The sequence below is a fragment of the Leptodactylus fuscus genome, chromosome 11, assembly GCF_031893055.1.
Source record: "Leptodactylus fuscus isolate aLepFus1 chromosome 11, aLepFus1.hap2, whole genome shotgun sequence".
NCBI classification, from domain to species: Eukaryota; Metazoa; Chordata; class Amphibia; order Anura; family Leptodactylidae; genus Leptodactylus; species Leptodactylus fuscus.
In genome coordinates, this window is record NC_134275.1 from 74,376,871 (window position 1) to 74,400,141 (window position 23,271).

The following is a 23,271-nucleotide window of genomic DNA, read 5'->3' on the forward strand; positions in this document are numbered from 1 at the left end:
GAGTTATCCTAAGTATAGGCATCAATATGATATCTGTAGATGTCCAACATCTGGGACTCCCATGGATTAGCTGTACCCGGATACCAAGGATCCAGGTATTGTTTACATTCCCTATACTCACTGTAGGTAATAGAGACCAAATAACCCCTAAATGCCATGTTCTTATATGAACCACCATTCTACTCTGTAGCTTGGACAACAGCAAACAACCAGTGGCTGTCGATTTACTATTCATGCTATCCTACTAATACACAGTCTAAGGCTAAGTTCACACGGGGTACTTTGGTCAGGATTTTGTGGCCGTGTCCGCCTCAAAATCCTGACCAAAAAAGACAGCTCCCATTGAAATTAACGGGAGCCGGTCAGTTCTTTTTTCCGGGAGCCGTATGTTTCGGCTCCCGGGAAAAAGAACGGACATGCTCATTCTTCAGGCGGAGTCGTCTTGCGAATCCACCTGAAGACACTCCCTCCTCCCGACTAGGCCCATTCATTTGGGTCTAATCCGGAGAGGAGTGCCAGTGCACTGCAACAGCATCCAGTCGCAGCTACACGAATCTTGCACCAGCCTCAGGTTCCGGACCAAAAAATCCTGTGTGAACCAAGCCATAGAACACAGCTAGGTTGGACATATAATGGGTACATCTTTGGCGTGTAGCTTGTATTTGCACCATAAATAATCCACTTTGTTGTGTCTGCACCCCAGTGGCTACTTTGTAGTAAAATAGATGGAGCAGGTGAGAACACCTTGCCCTGACCAATTTACTATAACTCACACCAGAAATTAAACATGTGCCAGTCCTGCCATAAATTTCAGTTCTGGTTCAAGGGACCTCCTGCGATGAATGACAGATTTGCCAGAACCTCCTTTTAGGAAAGGCCTGGCTTAAATCTCCACCCCCACTCATTATTTTTTCATTATCTTTCATTATAGAGGTTGCCTAGAAAAATCTATATTCTATTAAAGAGTTCTGAGTTAATGAAGTAGAATCTTCTGTTCAGGAACCTGAGTGAAGAATGCCTTCATAGCGTGTCTCTAACTGGAAGACCTGTTCTGTCCACAAGTTCATTTTAACTGTGTAATACTTGATTTATCCTGTGGGGGTGCTGCAGGAAAGCTGAACACTTTCTACTAGGCTTCCCCACATATTACAGGTCTTTTTGCTGTGATCAGCTTACCTTTATTGGGCCCATTTAACATGTAGGGAATGGGATTATCTAAGGCTGAGAACCCCTTTAAGTTACATTAACTATTTAGTTTACCAGTTGGGTTAGTTATGGCCAGTGACAGTGCTCTCACTACCCACATTAAAATATTGTCCAACCTATTTCCAGAGTCGCTTTACACACAATGCACCTTGCATACGGTATACATAATTCCTAAGCAAATGTGCATTGCTCTAGAGAATATGAAGAATAGCTCTGTGTGGAATGCTGGAGACCGGAGTCCTAGGTAATAAATTGGTTGTAGATTTCTGCTGTCTTTGCAGTCTGTGCAATTCTGATTCAGGATGTTCCAGGTAAAGCACATTGCAGTTATCAGGGGACGAGAATACAAATGTATGATCTAATGCCGAGGAGCGCTCTGTGGAAATCAAATGCTTAATCTTGCCTGTGTTCTTCTGGCGAAATTGGTATTCAGCCACGGCCGGCACGTGATGTTTGTCTATGCAGGGCTGTTAAAGGACTGCAATGTTAATGCAAAACATCCGATTAAAGCTGCATTGTCTTTAACTGATCAGTTACATAGGAAGGAAGGAATAGCTGTCTATAATGGTAGCCATCGTCTTCCTGGCACTATGAGGTCTGGGCTGTGAATAGTATGGATATATTATTATTATTATTATTATTATTTATTTTATACTATTATTATTATTATTATTATTATTATTTATTTTATATTATTATTATTATTATTATTATTATTATTATTATTATTATTATTATTATTTTACAGTTATAATATAAGCAACACATATAGGCAGAAAATAAAATGGATGTCTTTATATAGAAATAATGATGCAACAACCCCAGCAGTTCTTTTTTCCTGGTTTTACTAGCTACACTGTTGAAGATACAACAAGCTCCTTCATCTAACTAATATATCCAGACTCCGCTAATTGACACATCTTGGGGCTCATTCACACGTCTGCTTTTCATGTATTCATTCATATAAATAAAAACAAAACATCCGATCCATTTTTTTGTCCCCGATTTAGATACATCATGGATGCACCATGCCCATACAAGTCTACTGATCCATGGAAATAAAATGGACAGAATTTTTGTATTTCTGTTTTTCATGGACACAGATACGCAGAAAATAATTATATATATATATATATATATATATATATATATATATATATATATATAATTTTTTTTATTTTATTTTTTTTAAAAAAAAGTTAACCCAGATGTAAAAAAACAAAAAACAAATCAAGCGTGGGTAGTACACATCCTGAAAATAAGCAGGATTGTGTGCTGTCCGTTATGAAGGGGGTTTTCTTGGCTAAAGTTATTGGGGGTAGGTCGTACCGGAGAATGGAGCAGGAAGCAAACAGCGCCGTTCCCTGTATAGTGGCCATATCAGGGTATTGCAGATCAGTTCCCATTCACTTGTACAGAGACTTGGCTCTGCCGCTACATAGAGAATACAGCTGTTAGAGTCCTGCTCCATTCTATGTGTATCAGTTGCTGAGAACAGCTTACTCATGGAGTTACTGTGACAGATCCCATTGATCTGATATTGATGAAGACCTAAAACCAAGTGTCCACATTTTTACTGCTTACACCTCTACGAGGTGTAACTTGAGCAATGTTTTCATTCGTGGTTGCAGTTTTTGGCCATCCCAAATGTTCATCGTCAACCAAGCTGGTACGGCCACGCTTAAATTCAGCTTCCCAAAATCTGACGGTGGTACATGATGGTGCAGAGTCCCCGTACACAGCATCCAACTCCTCTTTAATTTGCGAAGGCGTATTGCCTTTCAAAAACAAATATCTAATGACAGCTCGATATTCGATTTTATCCATTTTCACAAAATCACTCGCATCGACTCACTACGACTGTCAAAGAAAAACCGCTGGTGCAAAATGGCTGAAATTTTTGTGAGTTCATTCCAACACATGCGCGAACACATTCCCCAGGTTTGGTTGACGAGTGTTGCCATCTACATGTGGGGTCAGAAACTTTTCAGACTACCCTCGTAGACCCTTCATATAAAGTGAATCATACATGCCATGGGTTTACAGTATTCTGGTGAATGTCCCAACATCGGAGCACTCATTGATCATAAGAACCCCCCCCCCCCCCCCCGCCATTCCTCCTCATTGTATAACTGCAGTGAGGAGGAGCTTGCATGGTGCAGAGCTTACACATATACATTGTCTCTCCTTATTCAATGTGGAGACACATGGATACAATACTGGTCAGTCCCATAGACTTTATATATAACAGTAGGCACATGTATGACTACTGCTCCGTTCAGACGCTCCTTACTGAATCACTATGGGAGCCTCCATCTATTGATAGTGGTGGAGCCCCCACCACTTATCCTATGGCTATTACTTATGTAAAATATACATAATATGTCTATACTGTGCTGTTTTAGATGAACCCTAATATAATTTAATTGCATACATGGTATTAGACCCTTTGACAGACCTAGCCTTCCATAGAAAGTGAAAATCCTCATGACAGAATGTCATATTACTTTCCTCCTAACAATTTCAAATGCTCATCTAAGTGGATCCGCACTTGACAGTCCATCCTCTTGCTTGCTTGAGCATGGCTGATCTACAAAGCTATACCATTCTGTGTTGTGATAGTTCATGTAATATACCGAATGCTAAATGTAAAGTTTATTTTGCCTTTCAGTGGTATATAGACATCATATATTATATGTTATGCTATTTCATGACAAGGAAGGGGATTGATAGATAATATAATATTATCACTTCTTAAATAAATAACCATAGACTGCCTGGGGAATATGGGGTCTGAAAATGGAGAGAATAAAATAGTCATGTAATAGTTTTGCAGTTTTTGGAGAACTACCTGTTTTTTGTTTGTTTTTTTTATACTAGATATATAAGGAATCTCCAGCCTCACAATCCTCACTTAGTGGGAGCAAAGCGTCAGGGTTCAGACCAAAGACCCTCCTGCTTAATAGCGGCTCCAAATAAGAGGCTAAAACATCGCTACCATGGGAGAATAAAGTACCCCAAATACTATGATCTGCCGCCATACTGCCTGATTTTTGGACTTTTTTTTCTATCTAGATAGAAATTAGATACTAGATAGATAGATAGATAGATAGATAGATAGATAGATAGATAGGAGATAGATAGATAGATAGATAGATAGATAGATAGGAAATAGATAGATAGATAGATGACAGATAGATAGATAGATAGATAGATAGATAGATAGATAGATAGATAGGAGATAGATAGATAGATAGATAGATAGATAGGAAATAGATAGATAGATAGATAGATAGATAGATGACAGATAGATAGATAGATAGATAGATAGATAGATAGATGTGAGATAGTTAGATAGATAGATGATAGGAGATAGATAGATAGATAGATAGATAGATAGATAGATAGATAGGAGATAGATAGATAGATAGATAGATAGATAGATAGGAGATAGATAGATAGATAGATAGATAGATAGGAGATAGATAGATAGATAGATAGATAGATAGATAGATAGATAGATAGATAGATAGATAAAATTATGCAGCAAAGTGACTGCCAGTTAAATATTCTGTTTATTGGGACAAAGTCGAGCTCTGTTTCCGGCTCACTGGGTTTCTTCTGCTATCTGTTGGTTATTCTCTAGGTAATTTTGTGGGTACATTATTTTAATTCTCTAATAGAGATGAGCGAACACTAAAATGTTCGAGGTTCGAAATTCGATTCGAACAGCCGCTCAATGTTCGTGTGTTCGAACGGGTTTCGAACCCCATTATAGTCTATGGGGAACAGATACTCGTTAAGGGGGAAACCCAAATCCGTGTCTGGAGGGTCACCAAGTCCACTATGACACCCCAGGAAATGATGCCAACACCTCTGGAATGACACTGGGACAGCAGGGGAAGCATGTCTGGGGGCATCTAACACACCAAAGACCCTCTATTACCCCAACATCACAGCCTAACAACTACACACTTTACACACTCAATACCACCTCTCTGACAGTAGGAAAACACCTTGAAACATGTGTATTTGGCACTTGCAGTGAGGAGAGCTTGTCACCAGCAGTGAATTTGGCCCTTGTAGTAAGTTGAGGTTGGCACCAACATTTGTTTTGAAAATCAGGGTGGATTGAGCCTCTAACCAGCAGAGTTTGGGCAAATTCATGGTGGAGGGAGCCTCTAAACACCCCAGTTTGGGCAAATTCATGGTGGAGGGAGCCTCTAAAAACCCCAGTTTGGACCAATTCATGGTGGAGGGAGCCTCTAACCAGCCCAGTTTGGGCAAATTCATGGTGGAGGGAGCCTCTAAAAAACCCAGTTTGGACCAATTCATGGTGGAGGGAGCCTCTAACCAGCCCAGTTTGGGCAAATTCATGGTGGAGGGAGCTTCTAACCAGCCCAGTTTGGACCAATTAATGGTGGAGGGAGCCTCTAACCAGCCCAGTTTGGACCAATTAATGGTGGAGGGAGCCTCTAACCAGCCCAGTTTGAACCAATTCATGGTGGAGGGAGCCTCTAAACAGCCCAGTTTGGGCAAATTCATGGTGGAGGGAGCCTCTAAAAAACCCAGTTTGGACCAATTCATGGTGGAGGGAGCCTCTAACCAGCCCAGTTTGGACCAATTAATGGTGGAGGGAGCCTCTAACCAGCCCAGTTTGGACCAATTCATGGTGGAGGGAGCCTCTAAACAGCCAAGTTTTGGGAAATTCATGGTGGAGGGAGCCTCTAACCAGCCCAGTTTGGACCAATTCATGGTGGAGGGAGCCTCTAAACAGCCAAGTTTTGGGAAATTCATGGTGGAGGGAGCCTCTAACCAGCCCAGTTTGGACCAATTCATGGTGGAGGGAGCCTCTAAAAAACCCAGTTTGGACCAATTCATGGTGGAGGGAGCCTCTAAACAGCCCAGTTTGGGCAAATTCATGGTGGAGGGAGCCTCTAACCAGCCCAGTTTGGACCAATTAATGGTGGAGGGAGCCTCTAAACAGCCCAGTTTGGGCAAATTCATGGTGGAGGGAGCCTCTAACCAGCCCAGTTTGGACCAATTCATGGTGGAGGGAGCCTCTAACCAGCCCAGTTTGGGCAAATTCATGGTGGAGGGAGCCTCTAAAAAACCCAGTTTGGACCAATTCATGGTGGAGGGAGCCTCTAACCAGCCCAGTTTGGGCAAATTCATGGTGGAGGGAGCCTCTAACCAGCCCAGTTTGGACCAATTAATGGTGGAGGGAGCCTCTAACCAGCCCAGTTTGGACCAATTCATGGTGGAGGGAGCCTCTAACCAGCCCAGTTTGGACCAATTAATGGTGGAGGGAGCCTCTAAACAGCCAAGTTTTGGGAAATTCATGGTGGAGGGAGCCTCTAACCAGCCCAGTTTGGACCAATTCATGGTGGAGGGAGCCTCTAAACAGCCCAGTTTGGGCAAATTCATGGTGGAGGGAGCCTCTAAAAAACCCAGTTTGGACCAATTCATGGTGGAGGGAGCCTCTAATTAGCCCAGTTTGGACCAATTAATTGTGGAGGGAGCCTCTAACCAGCCCAGTTTGGACCAATTAATGGTGGAGGGAGCCTCTAAACAGCCCAGTTTGGGCAAATTCATGGTGGAGGGAGCCTCTAACCAGCCCAGTTTGGACCAATTAATGGTGGAGGGAGCCTCTAACCAGCCCAGTTTGGACCAATTAATGGTGGAGGGAGCCTCTAACCACCCCAGTTTGGACCAATTCATGGTGGAGGGAGCCTCTAACCAGCCCAGTTTGGACCAATTCATGGTGGAGGGAGCCTCTAACCAGCCCAGTTTGGACCAATTAATGGTGGAGGGAGCCTCTAACCAGCCCAGTTTGGACCAATTCATGGTGGAGGGAGCCTCTAAAAACCCCAGTTTGGACCAATTCATGGTGGAGGGAGCCTCTAACCAGCCCAGTTTGGACCAATTAATGGTGGAGGGAGCCTCTAACCAGCCCAGTTTGGACCAATTAATGGTGGAGGGAGCCTCTAACCACCCCAGTTTGGACCAATTCATGGTGGAGGGAGCCTCTAAACAGCCAAGTTTGGACCAATTCATGGTGAAGGGAGCCTCTAAAAACCCGTTTGGACCAATTCATGGTGGAGGGAGCCTCTAACCAGCCCAGTTTGGGCAAATTCATGGTGGAGGGAGCCTCTAAACAGCCCAGTTTGGGCAAATTCATGGTGGAGGGAGCCTCTAACCAGCCCAGTTTGGACCAATTAATGGTGGAGGGAGCCTCTAACCAGCCCAGTTTGGACCAATTAATGGTGGAGGGAGCCTCTAACCACCCCAGTTTGGACCAATTCATGGTGGAGGGAGCCTCTAAACAGCCAAGTTTGGACCAATTCATGGTGAAGGGAGCCTCTAAAAACCCGTTTGGACCAATTCATGGTGGAGGGAGCCTCTAACCAGCCCAGTTTGGGCAAATTCATGGTGGAGGGAGCCTCTAAACAGCCCAGTTTGGGCAAATTCATGGTGGAGGGAGCCTCTAACCAGCCCAGTTTGGACCAATTAATGGTGGAGGGAGCCTCTAACCAGCCCAGTTTGGACCAATTAATGGTGGAGGGAGCCTCTAACCACCCCAGTTTGGACCAATTCATGGTGGAGGGAGCCTCTAAACAGCCAAGTTTGGACCAATTCATGGTGGAGGGAGCCTCTAAAAACCCCAGTTTGGACCAATTCATGGTGGAGGGAGCCTCTAACCAGCCCAGTTTGGACCAATTAATGGTGGAGGGAGCCTCTAAACAGCCAAGTTTTGGGAAATTCATGGTGGAGGGAGCCTCTAACCAGCCCAGTTTGGACCAATTCATGGTGGAGGGAGCCTCTAAACAGCCCAGTTTGGGCAAATTCATGGTGGAGGGAGCCTCTAAAAAACCCAGTTTGGACCAATTCATGGTGGAGGGAGCCTCTAATTAGCCCAGTTTGGACCAATTAATTGTGGAGGGAGCCTCTAACCAGCCCAGTTTGGACCAATTAATGGTGGAGGGAGCCTCTAAACAGCCCAGTTTGGGCAAATTCATGGTGGAGGGAGCCTCTAACCAGCCCAGTTTGGACCAATTAATGGTGGAGGGAGCCTCTAACCAGCCCAGTTTGGACCAATTAATGGTGGAGGGAGCCTCTAACCACCCCAGTTTGGACCAATTCATGGTGGAGGGAGCCTCTAACCAGCCCAGTTTGGACCAATTCATGGTGGAGGGAGCCTCTAACCAGCCCAGTTTGGACCAATTAATGGTGGAGGGAGCCTCTAACCACCCCAGTTTGGACCAATTCATGGTGGAGGGAGCCTCTAACCAGCCCAGTTTGGACCAATTCATGGTGGAGGGAGCCTCTAAACAGCCCAGTTTGGGCAAATTCATGGTGGAAGGAGCCTCTAACCAGCAGAGTTGTGGGAAAGCAGGGTGGAGGGAGCCTCTAACCAGCAGAGTTGGTGGAAATCAGGGTGGAGGGAGCCTCTAACCAGCAGAGTTGGGGGAAATCATGTTGGAGGGAGCCTAGTATTAGCAGAATTGTGCAACGCTTATGGTGGATGAGTATGAGGATGCGGAGGAATTGGAGAGGTTGAGTACAGACATGGAGTTTCATGTTGGGGTGCTTTACACAGGTGGGCACAAAAATGAAGGCTCTATCCAGTGGTGGTTCATTTTTATCAAAGTGAGCCGGTCGGCACTCTCAGCTGACAGACGGGTGCGCTTGTCAGTGATGATGCCACCGGCTGCACTGAACACCCTCTCAGATAGGACGCTGGCGGCAGGACAGGACAGCACCTCCAAGGCATATAGGGCAAGTTCAAGCCACAGGTCCAACTTCGACACCCAATACGTGTAGGGCGCAGAGGGGTCGGAGAGGACAGGGCTGTGGTCGGAAAGGTATTCCCGCAACATGCGCCTATACTTCTCACGCCTGGTGACACTAGGACCCTCCGTGGCGGCACTTTGGCGAGGGGGTGCCATCAAGGTGTCCCAGACCTTAGACAGTGTGCCCCTCGTTTGTGTGGACCGGTGAGAACTTGGTTGCCTACTGGAGGAACTGCCCTCCCTGCCGCCACTGTCACATGCTGGAAACATCTCCATCATATTCTGCACCAATTGCCTGTGGCAAGCATTGATGCGATTGGCCCTCCCCTCTACCGGAATAAAAGACGAGATGTTGTTTTTATACCGGGGGTCAAGGATAGCAAAGATCCAGTACTGGTTGTCCTCCATGATTTTGACAATACGCTTGTCGGTTGTAAAGCACCCCAACATGAACTCAGCCATGTCTGCCACAGTGTTAGTTGGCATGACTCCTCTGGCCCCACCGGAAAGTTCAATCTCCATTTCCTCCTCATCCTCCATGTCTACCCATCCGCGCTGCAACAATGGGACGATTCGAAGTTGCCCGGAAGCCTCCTGTATCACCATCACATCATCGGACAACTCTTCTTCCTCCTCCTCCTCCTCCTCCTCCTCCATTAAACGCAGTGAAGCGGACAGATGTGTGGACCTACTCTCCAGCTGTGACGGATCGGATGCTATCCCTAACTCCTCTGTGTGATCTGAGTTATCCCTGATGTCAATCAGGGATTCTCTCAGAACACACAAGAGCGGGATTGTAAGGCTCACCATCGCATCCTCAGAGCTCACCCTCCTTGTGGACTCCTCAAAGACCCGTAGGATGTCACAAAGGTCTCTCATCCATGGCCACTCATGGATGTGAAACTGAGGCAGCTGACTTTGTGGCACCCTAGGGTTTTGTAGCTGGTATTCCATCAAAGGTCTCTGCTGCTCAACCACTCTATTCAACATCTGAAACGTTGAGTTCCAGCGTGTGGGGACGTCGCACAAAAGCCGGTGTTGTGGCACATGCAGGCGTTGCTGGAGAGATTTTAAGCTAGCAGCGGCTACTGTCGACTTGCGAAAGTGGGCGCACATGCGCCGCACTTTCACCAGTAGCTCTGGAACATTGGGGTAGCTCTTTAGGAAACGTTGCACCACTAGGTTGAAGACGTGGGCCAGGCATGGAACATGTTGGAGTCCGGCAAGCTCCAGAGCTGCTACCAGGTTCCGGCCGTTATCACAAACGACCATGCCTGGGCCCAGGTGCAGCGGCTCAAACCATATTGCCGTCTCATCGAGGAGGGCATCCCTCACCTCGGAGGCAGTGTGCTGTCTGTCCCCCAAGCTGATCAGCTTCAGCACAGCCTGCTGACGTCTACCAACGCCAGTGCTGCAACGTTTCCAACTCATAGCTGGGGTCAATCTAACAGCGGAGGAGGAGGCGGTGGCGGAGGAGGAGGCGGTGGCGGAGGAGGAGGCGGTAGAGGAGGAGGAGGAGGGGGGTGTTCTTCTCGTGTCCCTGCCAGGAATGTTAGGCGGGGAGACGAGGTACACCGGGCCAGTTTGGGAAGCAGTCCCAGCCTCAACTACATTCACCCAGTGTGCCGTCAGTGAAATGTAGCGTCCCTGTCCGCATGCACTTGTCCACGCGTCGGTGGTCAAGTGGACCTTTGTGCAAAGCGCGGAACTAAGGGCCCGCCTGATGTTGAGTGACACGTGCTGGTGCAAGGCGGGGACGGCACACCGGGAGAAGTAGTGACGGCTAGGGACGGCATAGCGAGGTGCCGCAGTTGCCATCAGGTCCAGGAAGGCGGGAGTTTCAACAAGCCGGAACGCCAACATCTCCTGGGCCAGCAGTTTAGCGATGTTGGCGTTCAAGGCTTGCGCGTGTGGGTGGTTAGCAGTGTATTTCTGCCGCCGCTCCAATGTCTGAGAGATGGTGGGTTGTTGTAAAGAAACGCCTGATGGTGCCTTTGATGGTGCAGGAGAAGGAGATAAGACAGGACCAGGGGAGGATGAGGTAGAAGTCAACAAAGTGGCGGAGGCAGATGAAGTGGTGTCCTGGCTCGTCCTCTGGAGTGCATCGCCAGCACAGTCAGCAGTGGCAGTGGCAGAGGCAGAGGCAGTGGCAGTGGCGTGAACGGCAGGCGGCCTTTGTCCTGCCGTTGCTGCCTGCCACTGATTCCAGTGCTTGGATTCCAAATGACGGCGCATTGAAGTGGTGGACAGGTTGCTCTTCTCAGAGCCCCTAATCAATTTCGAGAGGCAAATTGTGCAGACAACACTATATCTGTCCTCGGCGCATTCCTTGAAAAAACTCCACACCTTCGAGAAACGTGCCCTCGAGGTGGGAGTTTTTCGGGGCTGGGTACGAACTGGAACATCTTGGGAGATTCCGGGTGTGGCCTGGCTTCGCCTAAGCTGCTGACCTCTGCCTCTGCCTCTAGCTACCCTTTTTGGTGCTGCACCTGCCTCAACATCCACACTACTTTCCCCGCTTGACATCCCCCCTGTCCAGGTCGGGTCAGTGTCCTCATCATCCACCACTTCCTCTTCCAACTCCTGTCTCATCTCCTCCTCCCGCACAATGCGCCAGTCAACTGGATGCCCTGACGGCAACTGCGTCACATCATCGTCGATGAGGGTGGGTTGCTGGTCATCCACCACCAAATCGAACGGAGATGGAGGAGACTCTAGTGTTTGAGCATCTGGACACAGATGCTCCTCTGTTAGGTTCGTGGAATCGTGACGTGGAGAGGCAGGTTGAGGGACAATGAAAGGAGCGGAGAACAGCTCTGGGGAGCAGGGACAGTTTGGGTTATTGTTCTGTAAAGCTTCGGAATTTTGGGAGGAAGGAAGACAAGACTGTTGGGTAATAGGAGGAGAGGAGGCAGAGTCTGACTGGCTGCTGGACAATGTGCTGTAAGCGTTCTCTGACAGCCATTGCAAGACCTGTTCCTGGTTCTCGGGCCTACTAAGGTTTGTACCCTGCAGTTTAGTTAATGTGGCAAGCAACCCTGGCACTGTGGAGTGGCGCAATGCTTGCTGCCCCACAGGAGTAGGCACGGGACGCCCTGTGGCTTCACTGCTACCTTGCTCCCCAGAACCATTCCCCCGACCTCGCCCACGGCCTCGTCCACGTCCCTTTCCGGGAGCCTTGCGCATTTTGAATTCCTAGTTAGAAATTGGCACTGTATACCAGTAGTAAAAATTGTGGGTGCACGTAACCCCAATATATTCTTTGAATTCCCAGTCAGACACTGGCACTATATGGCAGTAGCAAGAAATGAGGGTATTTGTATTCCCAATATACTCTTTGAATTCCCAGTCAGACAATGGCACTGTATACCAGTAGTAAAAATTGTGGGTGCACGTAACCCCAATATATTCTTTGAATTCCCAGTCAGACACTGGCACTATATGGCAGTAGCAAGAAATGAGGGTATTTGTATTCCCAATATACTCTTTGAATTCCCAGTCAGACAATGGCACTGTATACCAGTAGTAAAAATTGTGGGTGCACGTAACCCCAATATATTCTTTGAATTACCAGTCAGAAACTGGCACTATATGGCAGTAGCAAGAAATGAGGGTATTTATAACCCCAATATATTCTTTGAATTCCCAGTCAGACAATGGCACTGTATACCAGTAGTAAAAATTGTGGGTGCACGTAACCCCAATATATTCTTTGAATTACCAGTCAGAAACTGGCACTATATGGCAGTAGCAAGAAATGAGGGTATTTGTATTCCCAATATACTCTTTGAATTCCCAGTCAGACAATGGCACTGTATACCAGTAGTAAAAATTGTGGGTGCACGTAACCCCAATATATTCTTTGAATTACCAGTCAGAAACTGGCACTATATGGCAGTAGCAAGAAATGAGGGTATTTATAACCCCAATATATTCTTTGAATTCCCAGTCAGACAATGGCACTGTATACCAGTAGTAAAAATTGTGGGTGCACGTAACCCCAATATATTCTTTGAATTACCAGTCAGAAACTGGCACTATATGGCAGTAGCAAGAAATGAGGGTATTTATAACCCCAATATATTCTTTGAATTCCCAGTCAGACAATGGCACTGTATACCAGTAGTAAAAATTGTGGGTGCACGTAACCCCAATATATTCTTTGAATTCCCAGTCAGAAACTGGCACTATATGGCAGTAGCAAGAAATGAGGGTATTTGTATTCCCAATATACTCTTTGAATTCCCAGTCAGACAATGGCACTGTATACCAGTAGTAAAAATTGTGGGTGCACGTAACCCCAATATATTCTTTGAATTACCAGTCAGAAACTGGCACTATATGGCAGTAGCAAGAAATGAGGGTATTTGTATTCCCAATATATTCTTTGAATTCCCAGTCAGACAATGGCACTGTATACCAGTAGTAAAAATTGTGGGTGTATATAGCCCCAATTCTATTGCTAGGGGACTTGCAGGGTATTTCTGGGGTGAAGGTGGGGGGGCACACCGTTGGAACGGGTATCGGGGTATATATCGGGTATACGGGAATACACTGACAGTGTATTCCATTCAGGATCCTGGGAAAGCTGGGTTGCGGCGATTGAGCCCGTCAGTGCCACGTTACACTGACAAGCTTCTCCCTGGAATTTAGCTCTTATAAGAGCTGTTGGTTGTCTTCTCCTTCCTATCCTAGCCTGTCCCTGCCTACCCAGAATCTAAGCCCTAGCTAGCTGGACGGAAACCTCCGTCCTCGGTGAATTGCAAGCTCAGAATGACGCGAAGCTGGGCGGCGCTGTTCTTTTAAATTAGAGGTCACATGTTTTCGGCAGCCAATGGGTTTTGCCTACTTTTTTCAACGTCACCGGTGTCGTAGTTCCTGTCCCACCTACCCTGCGCTGTTATTGGAGCAAAAAAGGCGCCAGGGAAGGTGGGAGGGGAATCGAGTAATGGCGCACTTTACCACGCGGTGTTCGATTCGATTCGAACATGCCGAACAGCCTAATATCCGATCGAACATGAGTTCGATAGAACACTGTTCGCTCATCTCTATTCTCTAACCTAAAATTTCAGAAAAAATAAAACCTCACTCCTCAGCCGGAGCATTTTCTTCTGCCTCGCTATCTACTACAGTCCTTACTTATGCACAGTAGTGTCAGTACTTCGGTACTTTCTCTAGAATTCTATCTATTCTATCTATCTATTATCTATCTATCTATCTATCTATCTATCTATCTATCTATCTATCTATCTATCTCCTATCTACCTATCTCCTATCTCTCTATCTATCTCTATCTATCTATCTATCTATCTATCTATCTATCTATCTCCTATCTATCTATCTATCTATCTATCTATCTATCTATCTATCTATCTATCTATCTCTCCTATCTATCTATCTATCTATCTATCTATCTATCTATCTATCTATCTATCTACATGTCTATCTATCTATCTATCTATCTATCTATCTATCTATCTATCTATCTATCTATCTATCTATCTATCTCTATCTATCACCTATCTATCATTGTATCTATCTATCTATCTATCTATCTATCTATCTATCTATCTATCTATTCATCTGTCTATCTATCTATCTATCTATCTACTATCTATCTATCTATCTATCTATCTATCTATCTATCTATCTATCATCTATCTATCTATCTATCTATCTATCTATCTATCATTACTTAAAGCCTAATTTTACATTATCTGTGAATATTTATCATCTTCTCTATGATAACCCCTTGATCGTCATCATAAATATAGCTTTTTAAATGAAAATAAATGTTCTATTTTTCTATTTTGTGCTGAGTGTAGAACATCTAGAACATACGCCATTGTGTACAATTACAATAGTGAGACCATTCATTAAAAACAGAAAAACTACAAAGCCGAATTACATAATGCCATTACAAAGCTGCGCCATACAGTATATTTCTGTCGGTAACAATTCATAAATTGCTGATTTTTTCCAAGTATTCCCTTCAGCTTACTCCCGCAGTGCATGGCATGAACACAAAGCCTTGGCTTGTAGGAGATGTCTGATAGAACACTACAAAGGAAGGGATTTCCTGCTAACGTTAATGGAAAGCACATGGCGCAGACCTGGGTAGTGTCTGATTAGAGGTTTACGTGCCATGACTAGCGCCGTGGTCGAGATTTCAACACTACGAGCCTCTCGCTGTTAGAAGCCTCAGCGTCAAAATAAATATTCAGAAGGGTTTAGTGTGTTTTCCTCTCTGTTTCAGCCCACGCAGTTTTCACTGCTGGTTCCTCTTGAGATATCTTAATTTTGCCCAGTAGCGCTTGAGCTGGATGTTGTAGTTGCCCATTTACGGTATAAAAAGAGGTAATTTATTGCATATTTCCCACTGACAGCTGATATATATGATATGAAATGAAAGGAGGGAGAGAGAGGAAGATCTAGATGAAGTACCAACTTTGGCATCTATTTTACAGATTTATTACATATTACTTTAGTATACAATATTAATTTAAAATTAGCATTGATAAAATGTTACAATCTTCTGCATATTCCCTATAAATTACAATATAAGCAATTACTTTCTATGTTGTTAACCATTGCCAAGCAGATCTCTCTTTACTAGAGATGAGCGAACACTAAAATGTTCGAGGTTCAAAATTCGATTCGAACAGCCGCTCACTGTTCGAGTGTTCGAATGGGTTTCGAACCCCATTATAGTCTATGGGGAACATATACTCGTTAAGGGGGAAACCCAAATTCGTGTCTGGAGGGTCACCAAGTCCACTATGACACCCCAGGAAATGATACCAACACCCTGGAATGACACTGGGACAGCAGGGGAAGCATGTCTGGGGGCATAAAAGTCACTTTATTTCATGGAATTCCCTGTCAGTTTGCGATTTTCGCAAGCTAACTTTTCCCCATAGAAATGCATTGGCCAGTGCTGATTGGCCAGAGTACGGAACTCGACCAATAAGCGCTGGCTCTGCTGGAGGAGGCGGAGTCTAAGATCGCTCCACACCAGTCTCCATTCAGGTCCGACCTTAGACTCCGCCTCCTCCGGCAGAGCCAGCGCTGATTGGCCGAAGGCTGGCCAATGCATTCCTATGCGAATGCAGAGACTTAGCAGTGCTGAGTCAGTTTTGCTCAACTACACATCTGATGCACACTCGGCACTGCTACATCAGATGTAGCAATCTGATGTAGCAGAGCCGAGGGTGCACTAGAACCCCTGTGCAAACTCAGTTCACGCTAATAGAATGCATTGGCCAGCGCTGATTGACCAATGCATTCTATTAGCCCGATGAAGTAGAGCTGAATGTGTGTGCTAAGCACACACATTCAGCACTGATTCATCACGCCAATACAATGCATTAGCCAGTGCTGATTGGCCAGAGTACGGAATTCGGCCAATCAGCGCTGGCTCTGCTGGAGGAGGCGGAGTCTAAGGTCGGACCTGAATGGAGACTGGTGTGGAGCGATCTTAGACTCCGCCTCCTCCAGCAGAGCCAGCGCTGATTGGTCGAGTTCCGTACTCTGGCCAATCAGCGCTGGCCAATGCATCCCTATGGGAAAAAGTTTATCTCACAAAAATCACAATTACACACCCGATAGAGCCCCAAAAAGTTATTTTTAATAACATTCCCCCCTAAATAAAGGTTATCCCTAGCTATCCCTGCCTGTACAGCTATCCCTGTCTCATAGTCACAAAGTTCACATTCTCATATGACCCGGATTTGAAATCCACTATTCGTCTAAAATGGAGGTCACCTGATTTCGGCAGCCAATGACTTTTTCCAATTTTTTTCAATGCCCCCGGTGTCGTAGTTCCTGTCCCACCTCCCCTGCACTGTTATTGGTGCAAAAAAGGCGCCAGGGAAGGTGGGAGGGGAATCGAATTTTGGCGCACTTTACCACGCGGTGTTCGATTCGATTCGAACATAGCGAACACCCTGATATCCGATCGAACATGTGTTCGATAGAACACTGTTCGCTCATCTCTACTCTTTACACTACTTACCGTGGGTGCGGCTATATGGTGCGGGGGGTGGGGATGGCAGTTTTTGGGTCCTTTGTCATAACAAGACACCAATATCACATAGTAAGTGAGGGGTCTTTACAGATTTTGCAACTGAGCCCATTCTACAGTCTAATACTGTAGATACTACTATTACTACAACCTCTATGGTTCTAAAAAAACAAAAAAAACCCATGATATATAAATAAAAAAAAGATAGATGTATATCCAAAACCAGGAAGAAACTGGCACAAGAAGCTACAGTTGCCTTTAAGCTGCTACTATTTTTCACTATCACTGCCATTTGTGGATACCACTTAATGGGTTCTCCCATGTTATTGTTTCAGCAGGTCTTCCTGCAGTCTCTTCTTCTCACTTCCTGTATTTCTCCCCCCCCTTGCTGAATGGGACACTATGAAATATCACAATACTTATGCAGATCAGATAATATGCACAACTTGTAGAGAACAGACTCCATGTTATCTATGCACTTATATAGAAATATAATAGACAATCAGTTCAGCAAACTGCAATTAGCTGAACGGATTGTCCTGCTGGCAAGAGCAGTGAGTGATGTCACTATCTCACAGGTCTGTGGTTATAGTAACGCTGTGTTAACAATGGGAGGAATAAGTTTACATAGCAGGCAAACAAAGCAGCATTTCTAAAGCAATATATTTAGTAGAAATCTTCAGTTTACATAAACAACCAGTATAGATAGGATCCTTTAGATTGGACAACCCTTTTAAATGACAACATTACATTCCTGTTGCTTTACTGGGGACTGCAAACATGATTTATGTGTGTATATATATATATATATATATATATATATATATATATATATATATATAACATTTCTAAGAATGTGTAGGATTATCACATTTCTTAATATTCTATGACAATGACTAAGGGTCAAATGGTTGCTGGAGGACCCTGGTTGACAAAAATAATAGGTGCCACCTTCCAAGTAACAGTATCATGTAATATGTGAATAATGTATGCTTAATATTAAGATTGGTTAGTTCTTGCCTGATCCAAATGATGTCAGAAAAATCTGAAATGTCGCCTGGTAAGGGAAACAAGGTTCAGCATGTTGGAGTTATATATACCCAGTCTTTTCTTTAAAGAAGACCAGTCACTGGGTGGGAAAAACCCAATGACATATATCTTCTGATACAATTTTGGCTATCCAAATCTGTTCAGCCATTCCAAAGATATAAACCCTTGTAATGTTGATGCAATTAGAGTATACCAGTCAAATGACAGGCATGTTTCTTATATAAAGTATAATGCAAAGTTTGTATCTTCACCTGATCTGTTGAATTATGAGAAAAAAAAGTTTACTTACACTTTAACTTGAATCCGCTGTGTAATATCACAAAAAAGGTTAAAGTGTGCTGTAGCAATCCATCCAATGGGTTAAATGTCAAGTTAAAGATTGCCCTGTTAATGAAAACATTCCTTAAATCTTTTCAAGAATTCCAGAAAAATCTGAAACAAATGTAACAAAGTGGGCGGAGGATGATCCTGAGCAAACGCCCCACTTACCCGCCATATAATTCAGCCTTATCTGGATATTATTTCAGCACTTCTATGCAAGAACAATGAAAAAAAATCCAACATTGTGAATGATCTTTCACAAATTAATAATGTATCATGTCTCTTATTTAATATTCCTTTGCAATTACTCTTTATGTAAAAATAGATCCTCATTGTCCTCATAATGTGCCGTTATAAGGGTCTATGCTGCCTTATTATACTTTACTGGCTGAATTATTCAAGATATATCCTTTTTTTTACAGGAACATTTTACACCTGAATGCAAATTCAAAGAGTCGGTTTTTGAGAACTATTATGTGACATACTCTTCAATGATCTACAGACAGCAGCAGTCAGGAAGGAGCTGGTTTTTGGGTCTCAACAAGGAGGGTGAAATTATGAAAGGAAACCATGTAAAGAAAAACAAGCCTGCAGCACATTTTCTGCCAAAACCTCTAAAAGGTACAATAATAGTGCGTTACATTTCATCGAATAATGTTACATGGCAAATATAATATTTCTACATTGTTTTTATTGAGTTTTAGGCATAAGACAATTAAAAAAAAAGAAAAAAAAATTCCTTACTATTAAATAAACATGACCTCCTTCACCCTGCAGAAGATAGAAAGAAGAATTTAATTCATGTGTCCCTAAGGGCTTGGCATTAGGGTTGAGCGATCAGATCCCGATCGGCAATCGAGCAAATTTCATGATCGTAATCGGGTTCGGCTGGAAAATGATCAGAAATCGGATTTTGAAATCTCAAGAATGGCTCAACCCAAAAAGTGACTTTTCCCATAGAGAAGCATTGACTAGGGTTGAGCGATCGGTTCAAAAAAGATTGGATCCCGATCGGTGATCGAGCAAATTTCACGATCGGGATCGGCTGGAAAATGATCAAAAATCGGATTTTAAAATCAATCCTGAAATCTCAAGATCGGCTCAACCCTACAAGGCATTCAGATAATGAAACAATAAATGATAAAGAATGTGTTGCGGTTTTTTGAGCCAAAGCCAAGAATGGCTACCAAAGGAATGGGAACTCTATAAGAAGTTCTTATACTTCTCCCTTCTGCTCAATCCACTTTGGCTCAAAAAACTGCAACAAAACGGGCAACAAAAGAAGTTGCGTTTCCACAAAGTGGAGCCTTAGCCTTAAAGTTATTTCTACCTTCACAACCCATTTTATTGCATCTTATTGTGAAATTCTTTTGTGTGCAGATCCTATTGCAGACCAACACATGCATCTTTTCTTACCTTTGTGTCCCGAGATGAGTCAAATGAGATAACCAGCATTGGAGAAATATATTCCAGTCCAACTGACCAATACACATAATTTTTTTTCAAAGATGGTCATCGCATGCTACTCATCTTGGGAAATCTCAAGCCATGAAGCTAAATATGGACATGTCTCTCTTTGACCGTCATGTTACGTCACATGATAAATCTGTTGTCATGTTATTTGTTACTGAGCTTACGCTTTACGTAGTTTACTCAACAATTTTTTATGTTTTATTTTTCGTTTCAGTGGCAATGTACAAAGAACCTTCTCTTCATGATCTCACAGAATTTTCCAGATCTGGAAGTGGCACACCAACCAAAAGTAGAAGTGTATCAGGAGTACTAAATGGTGGTAAATCTATGAGTCAGAACGAGTCAACGTAGCCAGCTGCAGGCAAGATAATGGCTACGGTACACACAGTAATGGAACCTTACCTCTGGATGCTGTTGAATTCTTACTAGCAGTCTTTCATCCAAATATTCAATTTTTTCAGGACAAGCACTGAACTTGCATAGGTCATTCATGTCAACTATTAGATCTCCTGGTTTTTCAATGGATTCCACCATTTTAGAATGTGCTTTTTGCATCTCAGAAGGCACCGGAATAGCCAGCAAAACATACAGTGGAATAAGCCAATGAGAGGACATACGCTGCTCTCTGGTTATATCACATATGCTTTGTGGAAAGAGAAACACTTCACAGAACTGAATGCTAATAAGAATTTTTGCTTTCCAATCAAGAATAAAAGACCACTTTTGCTCTTTAAAGAAAATTTTACTGCTTATATGTTTTATAGGGGGCAAGCGTACAAAACCTAAAACTTGTTGTTTATTAGCTTACAGTTTTATATATAAGCTTGATACATGTATTCATTTGGAGAAGTGCAACACTTTGATTTCTGAACACAGCTTCCCGAACTGGTCCGGTTCCTTAAAGCTGGGTCTCATTGCCAAAATCAGGTCAACTCTGAGGTGACCCCCTCAGGCTCAAGTAAACAGTGTTCCTGTAACTTATAACATGCTAAACCATTTTTTTATATACAGTATCTTTGTAGTATCCTGGTTCTAGTGTTACCCCATTCACGTAGACACACCAACGTATCGTCAACCCCAGGCAAGTAGAATCTAACATTACAGAGTCTACCATCCACCTACGTAATTTTCTCTTAATTCCATTTTTGTGTATGATGTTCTATAAATGTCGTGGCTTCTTTTCTAACAAAAAACCTGTGGAATTAAGGTGACAATTTTTATAAGAAATGTCTTATTTGTAAGTGTCCTTTTTCTTTTCTTTTTTTTTTTCCCCCCTCAACGTATGGCATATGTAAGTATCGTAGATAAGGAGACATTTTGGACAGGCTGTGTCTGCAAAACAGGTATCTGTGCCTGCTATTTAATCCAAATGTTGAAGATATATAGTTTTCCAAATAGGTAATAAATCCGTTGCATGGACAGAACAAGGATCGGAGTCAAGGTGCATGATGTTTGATTTTCTGCATTAGATAACGTTCAGGTTTTTTTGTTTTCTTCTCTCTCCAGAAATGTTTCCAATTTTGGACACGTTATTGATTTGTTGTATACACAAAAATGCACTGAAGTCATCAGTTTGAATTAAATGTATTATTTCCAAAAAAAAAAAATCTATATATTTTTTCTTTTTTTTTTTTAAATTTAATAACCCAATATCAACATATAATTCTAAATTGACAGCAGGCTATGCATTATTACTGTTTACATGTTCAGTCATGATCTTTTCTTTCAAGTTGAATGATACCATGTATTTTATTTTTAATAGGACCCTGTTTACGTTGAAGCAGATTGTGCACTTGTAAAATAAATATGTTCCCTTCCGCTAAATACGTCTGGCTTATTCTTTGGTGTTTGCTGTGCACAGTAAGAGTAATTAAAGTCAAACATTGGAGAACGTTGGGTAAATACAATGAATCGGTTGCATACGGTATGGTTAGGTATAATGGGTTTTCTTCATTGAATTTCCATTATAAATGACAGTTCTATAATTCTTGAGATGTATTGGTAATGTCCTTTTAGTGATATAGCACAGTATATCCTGCAGTGCTGGACACAGGTTGTAATCGCTCATCCCGGGCACTGGTTCCACTGGAGAATTCAATATAATCGTCTTATAGTATCTTAGGATAAGGCCAATTTCATAGGGAATTAAAGGGTCATATTTGGAAAATGGTTTCCTATTATTATCCAGGAATCTTTAGGATGGGGAAAGCTACTTGTTCTCATTGAAGAGATCCAGCTGGTGTATAAAGATGGCCATGCTCCATGGGGAAAATAATGAACATTGGCTCTTCTTCAAAAGGAAAGCAACTATATCAGACTAGCCAGATCAGACACCAATCTGTAGGCAGCTATTTCAGGATACTAGTCCCCTTATCACCACGGAACAGGGTGGAGGACATGCCTTTAATATGGTTATATGGAATACTAGTTACTGGTTCATAGTTAAAGACCTTTTACCACCTCCACCAACCTCAACTCTTTGGTCCTTCAATAGACTTTGATACATTGTTTATGGTGCTGTTGGAATTTCTGCTTTACACCATTCCAAAACAATCAGGGATTTTGGTTAAACACCACTCCCTATTGTCAAATGGGTAGTCACAGGATTTCTCCAATCAACATGGTGTGAACAAAGTTGAAAAGCAGGGCAGGCAGAATATATTCACAAGACTAAATATACAGAATCAGAAATACACCAGAACAGACAGACAACAGAAACCAGATCTAAATCAAGAATCCAGGGCTGGATATCAGAAGTACAAACACAACATACAGAGAGTAAGACATAGTTCATGGCATACGGAAGTACATGTATGTCTACACAGTAGCAGAGATGGAAAAATGGTGGAAGGACAATGCATTCACCCCGGAAGAATTAACAGAACAATATGTCCAAAGAGGGCAGTGACTCCAGCATCAGACGGAAACAGAACTCAGATGCATCTATATAACAGCTCATGATCCAAAAACAGACATTGCCAAGTTAGGGTGTGTGTACAGAAGGAGTCATTTATACATGTAGGAAGACAGGGATTGGCAACACAACATACTAACAGAGGTCTTGACAGTCCGTAACTGAGTGGCCATAGGCACAAGAAGGTGCCACAACATCATGCAGTTCTTAGAAAAGTAGCGTGTGAAAAACATATCTGCGCATATACATCCAAGAGGACAGGCGACATAGGACACATTTGTATTTTCATATTCTAAAAAAAATTGATAAAAATCCTATGGCTATTAGGTCTAGTATCTCACAATCCACTTATTCTGATCTGGAAACTGGAAACAACAGACATGACCCTTAAATCCTTGTTTTTTAATTAGGAATACCCCTTTAAGTGATACGGACTGCATGCTCATGACTACAAGGGAAGTAAAGGTTTTAGTTTCAGTTTTTTGCTTTAG

General features: G+C 43.3%; 1 protein-coding gene across 4 annotated transcripts in view; it reads left to right on the forward strand.

Moving 5' to 3' along the window:
- FGF13 (fibroblast growth factor 13) overlaps positions 1–21,703 on the forward strand; it is a 324,403-nt gene extending 302,700 nt beyond the window's left edge. For 2 of the 4 annotated variants that reach the window (XM_075259704.1, XM_075259703.1), the window contains 2 exons: positions 18,816–19,014; positions 20,081–21,703. In XM_075259704.1, the coding sequence (XP_075115805.1) occupies positions 18,816–19,014; positions 20,081–20,217 (336 nt within the window). In that variant the 3' untranslated portion in view covers positions 20,218–21,703. The remainder of the gene's footprint in view (positions 1–18,815; positions 19,015–20,080) is intronic. The other 2 variants (XM_075259701.1, XM_075259702.1) reach the window with 1 other exon arrangement.
- Positions 21,704–23,271: the final 1,568 nt, after the last annotated feature.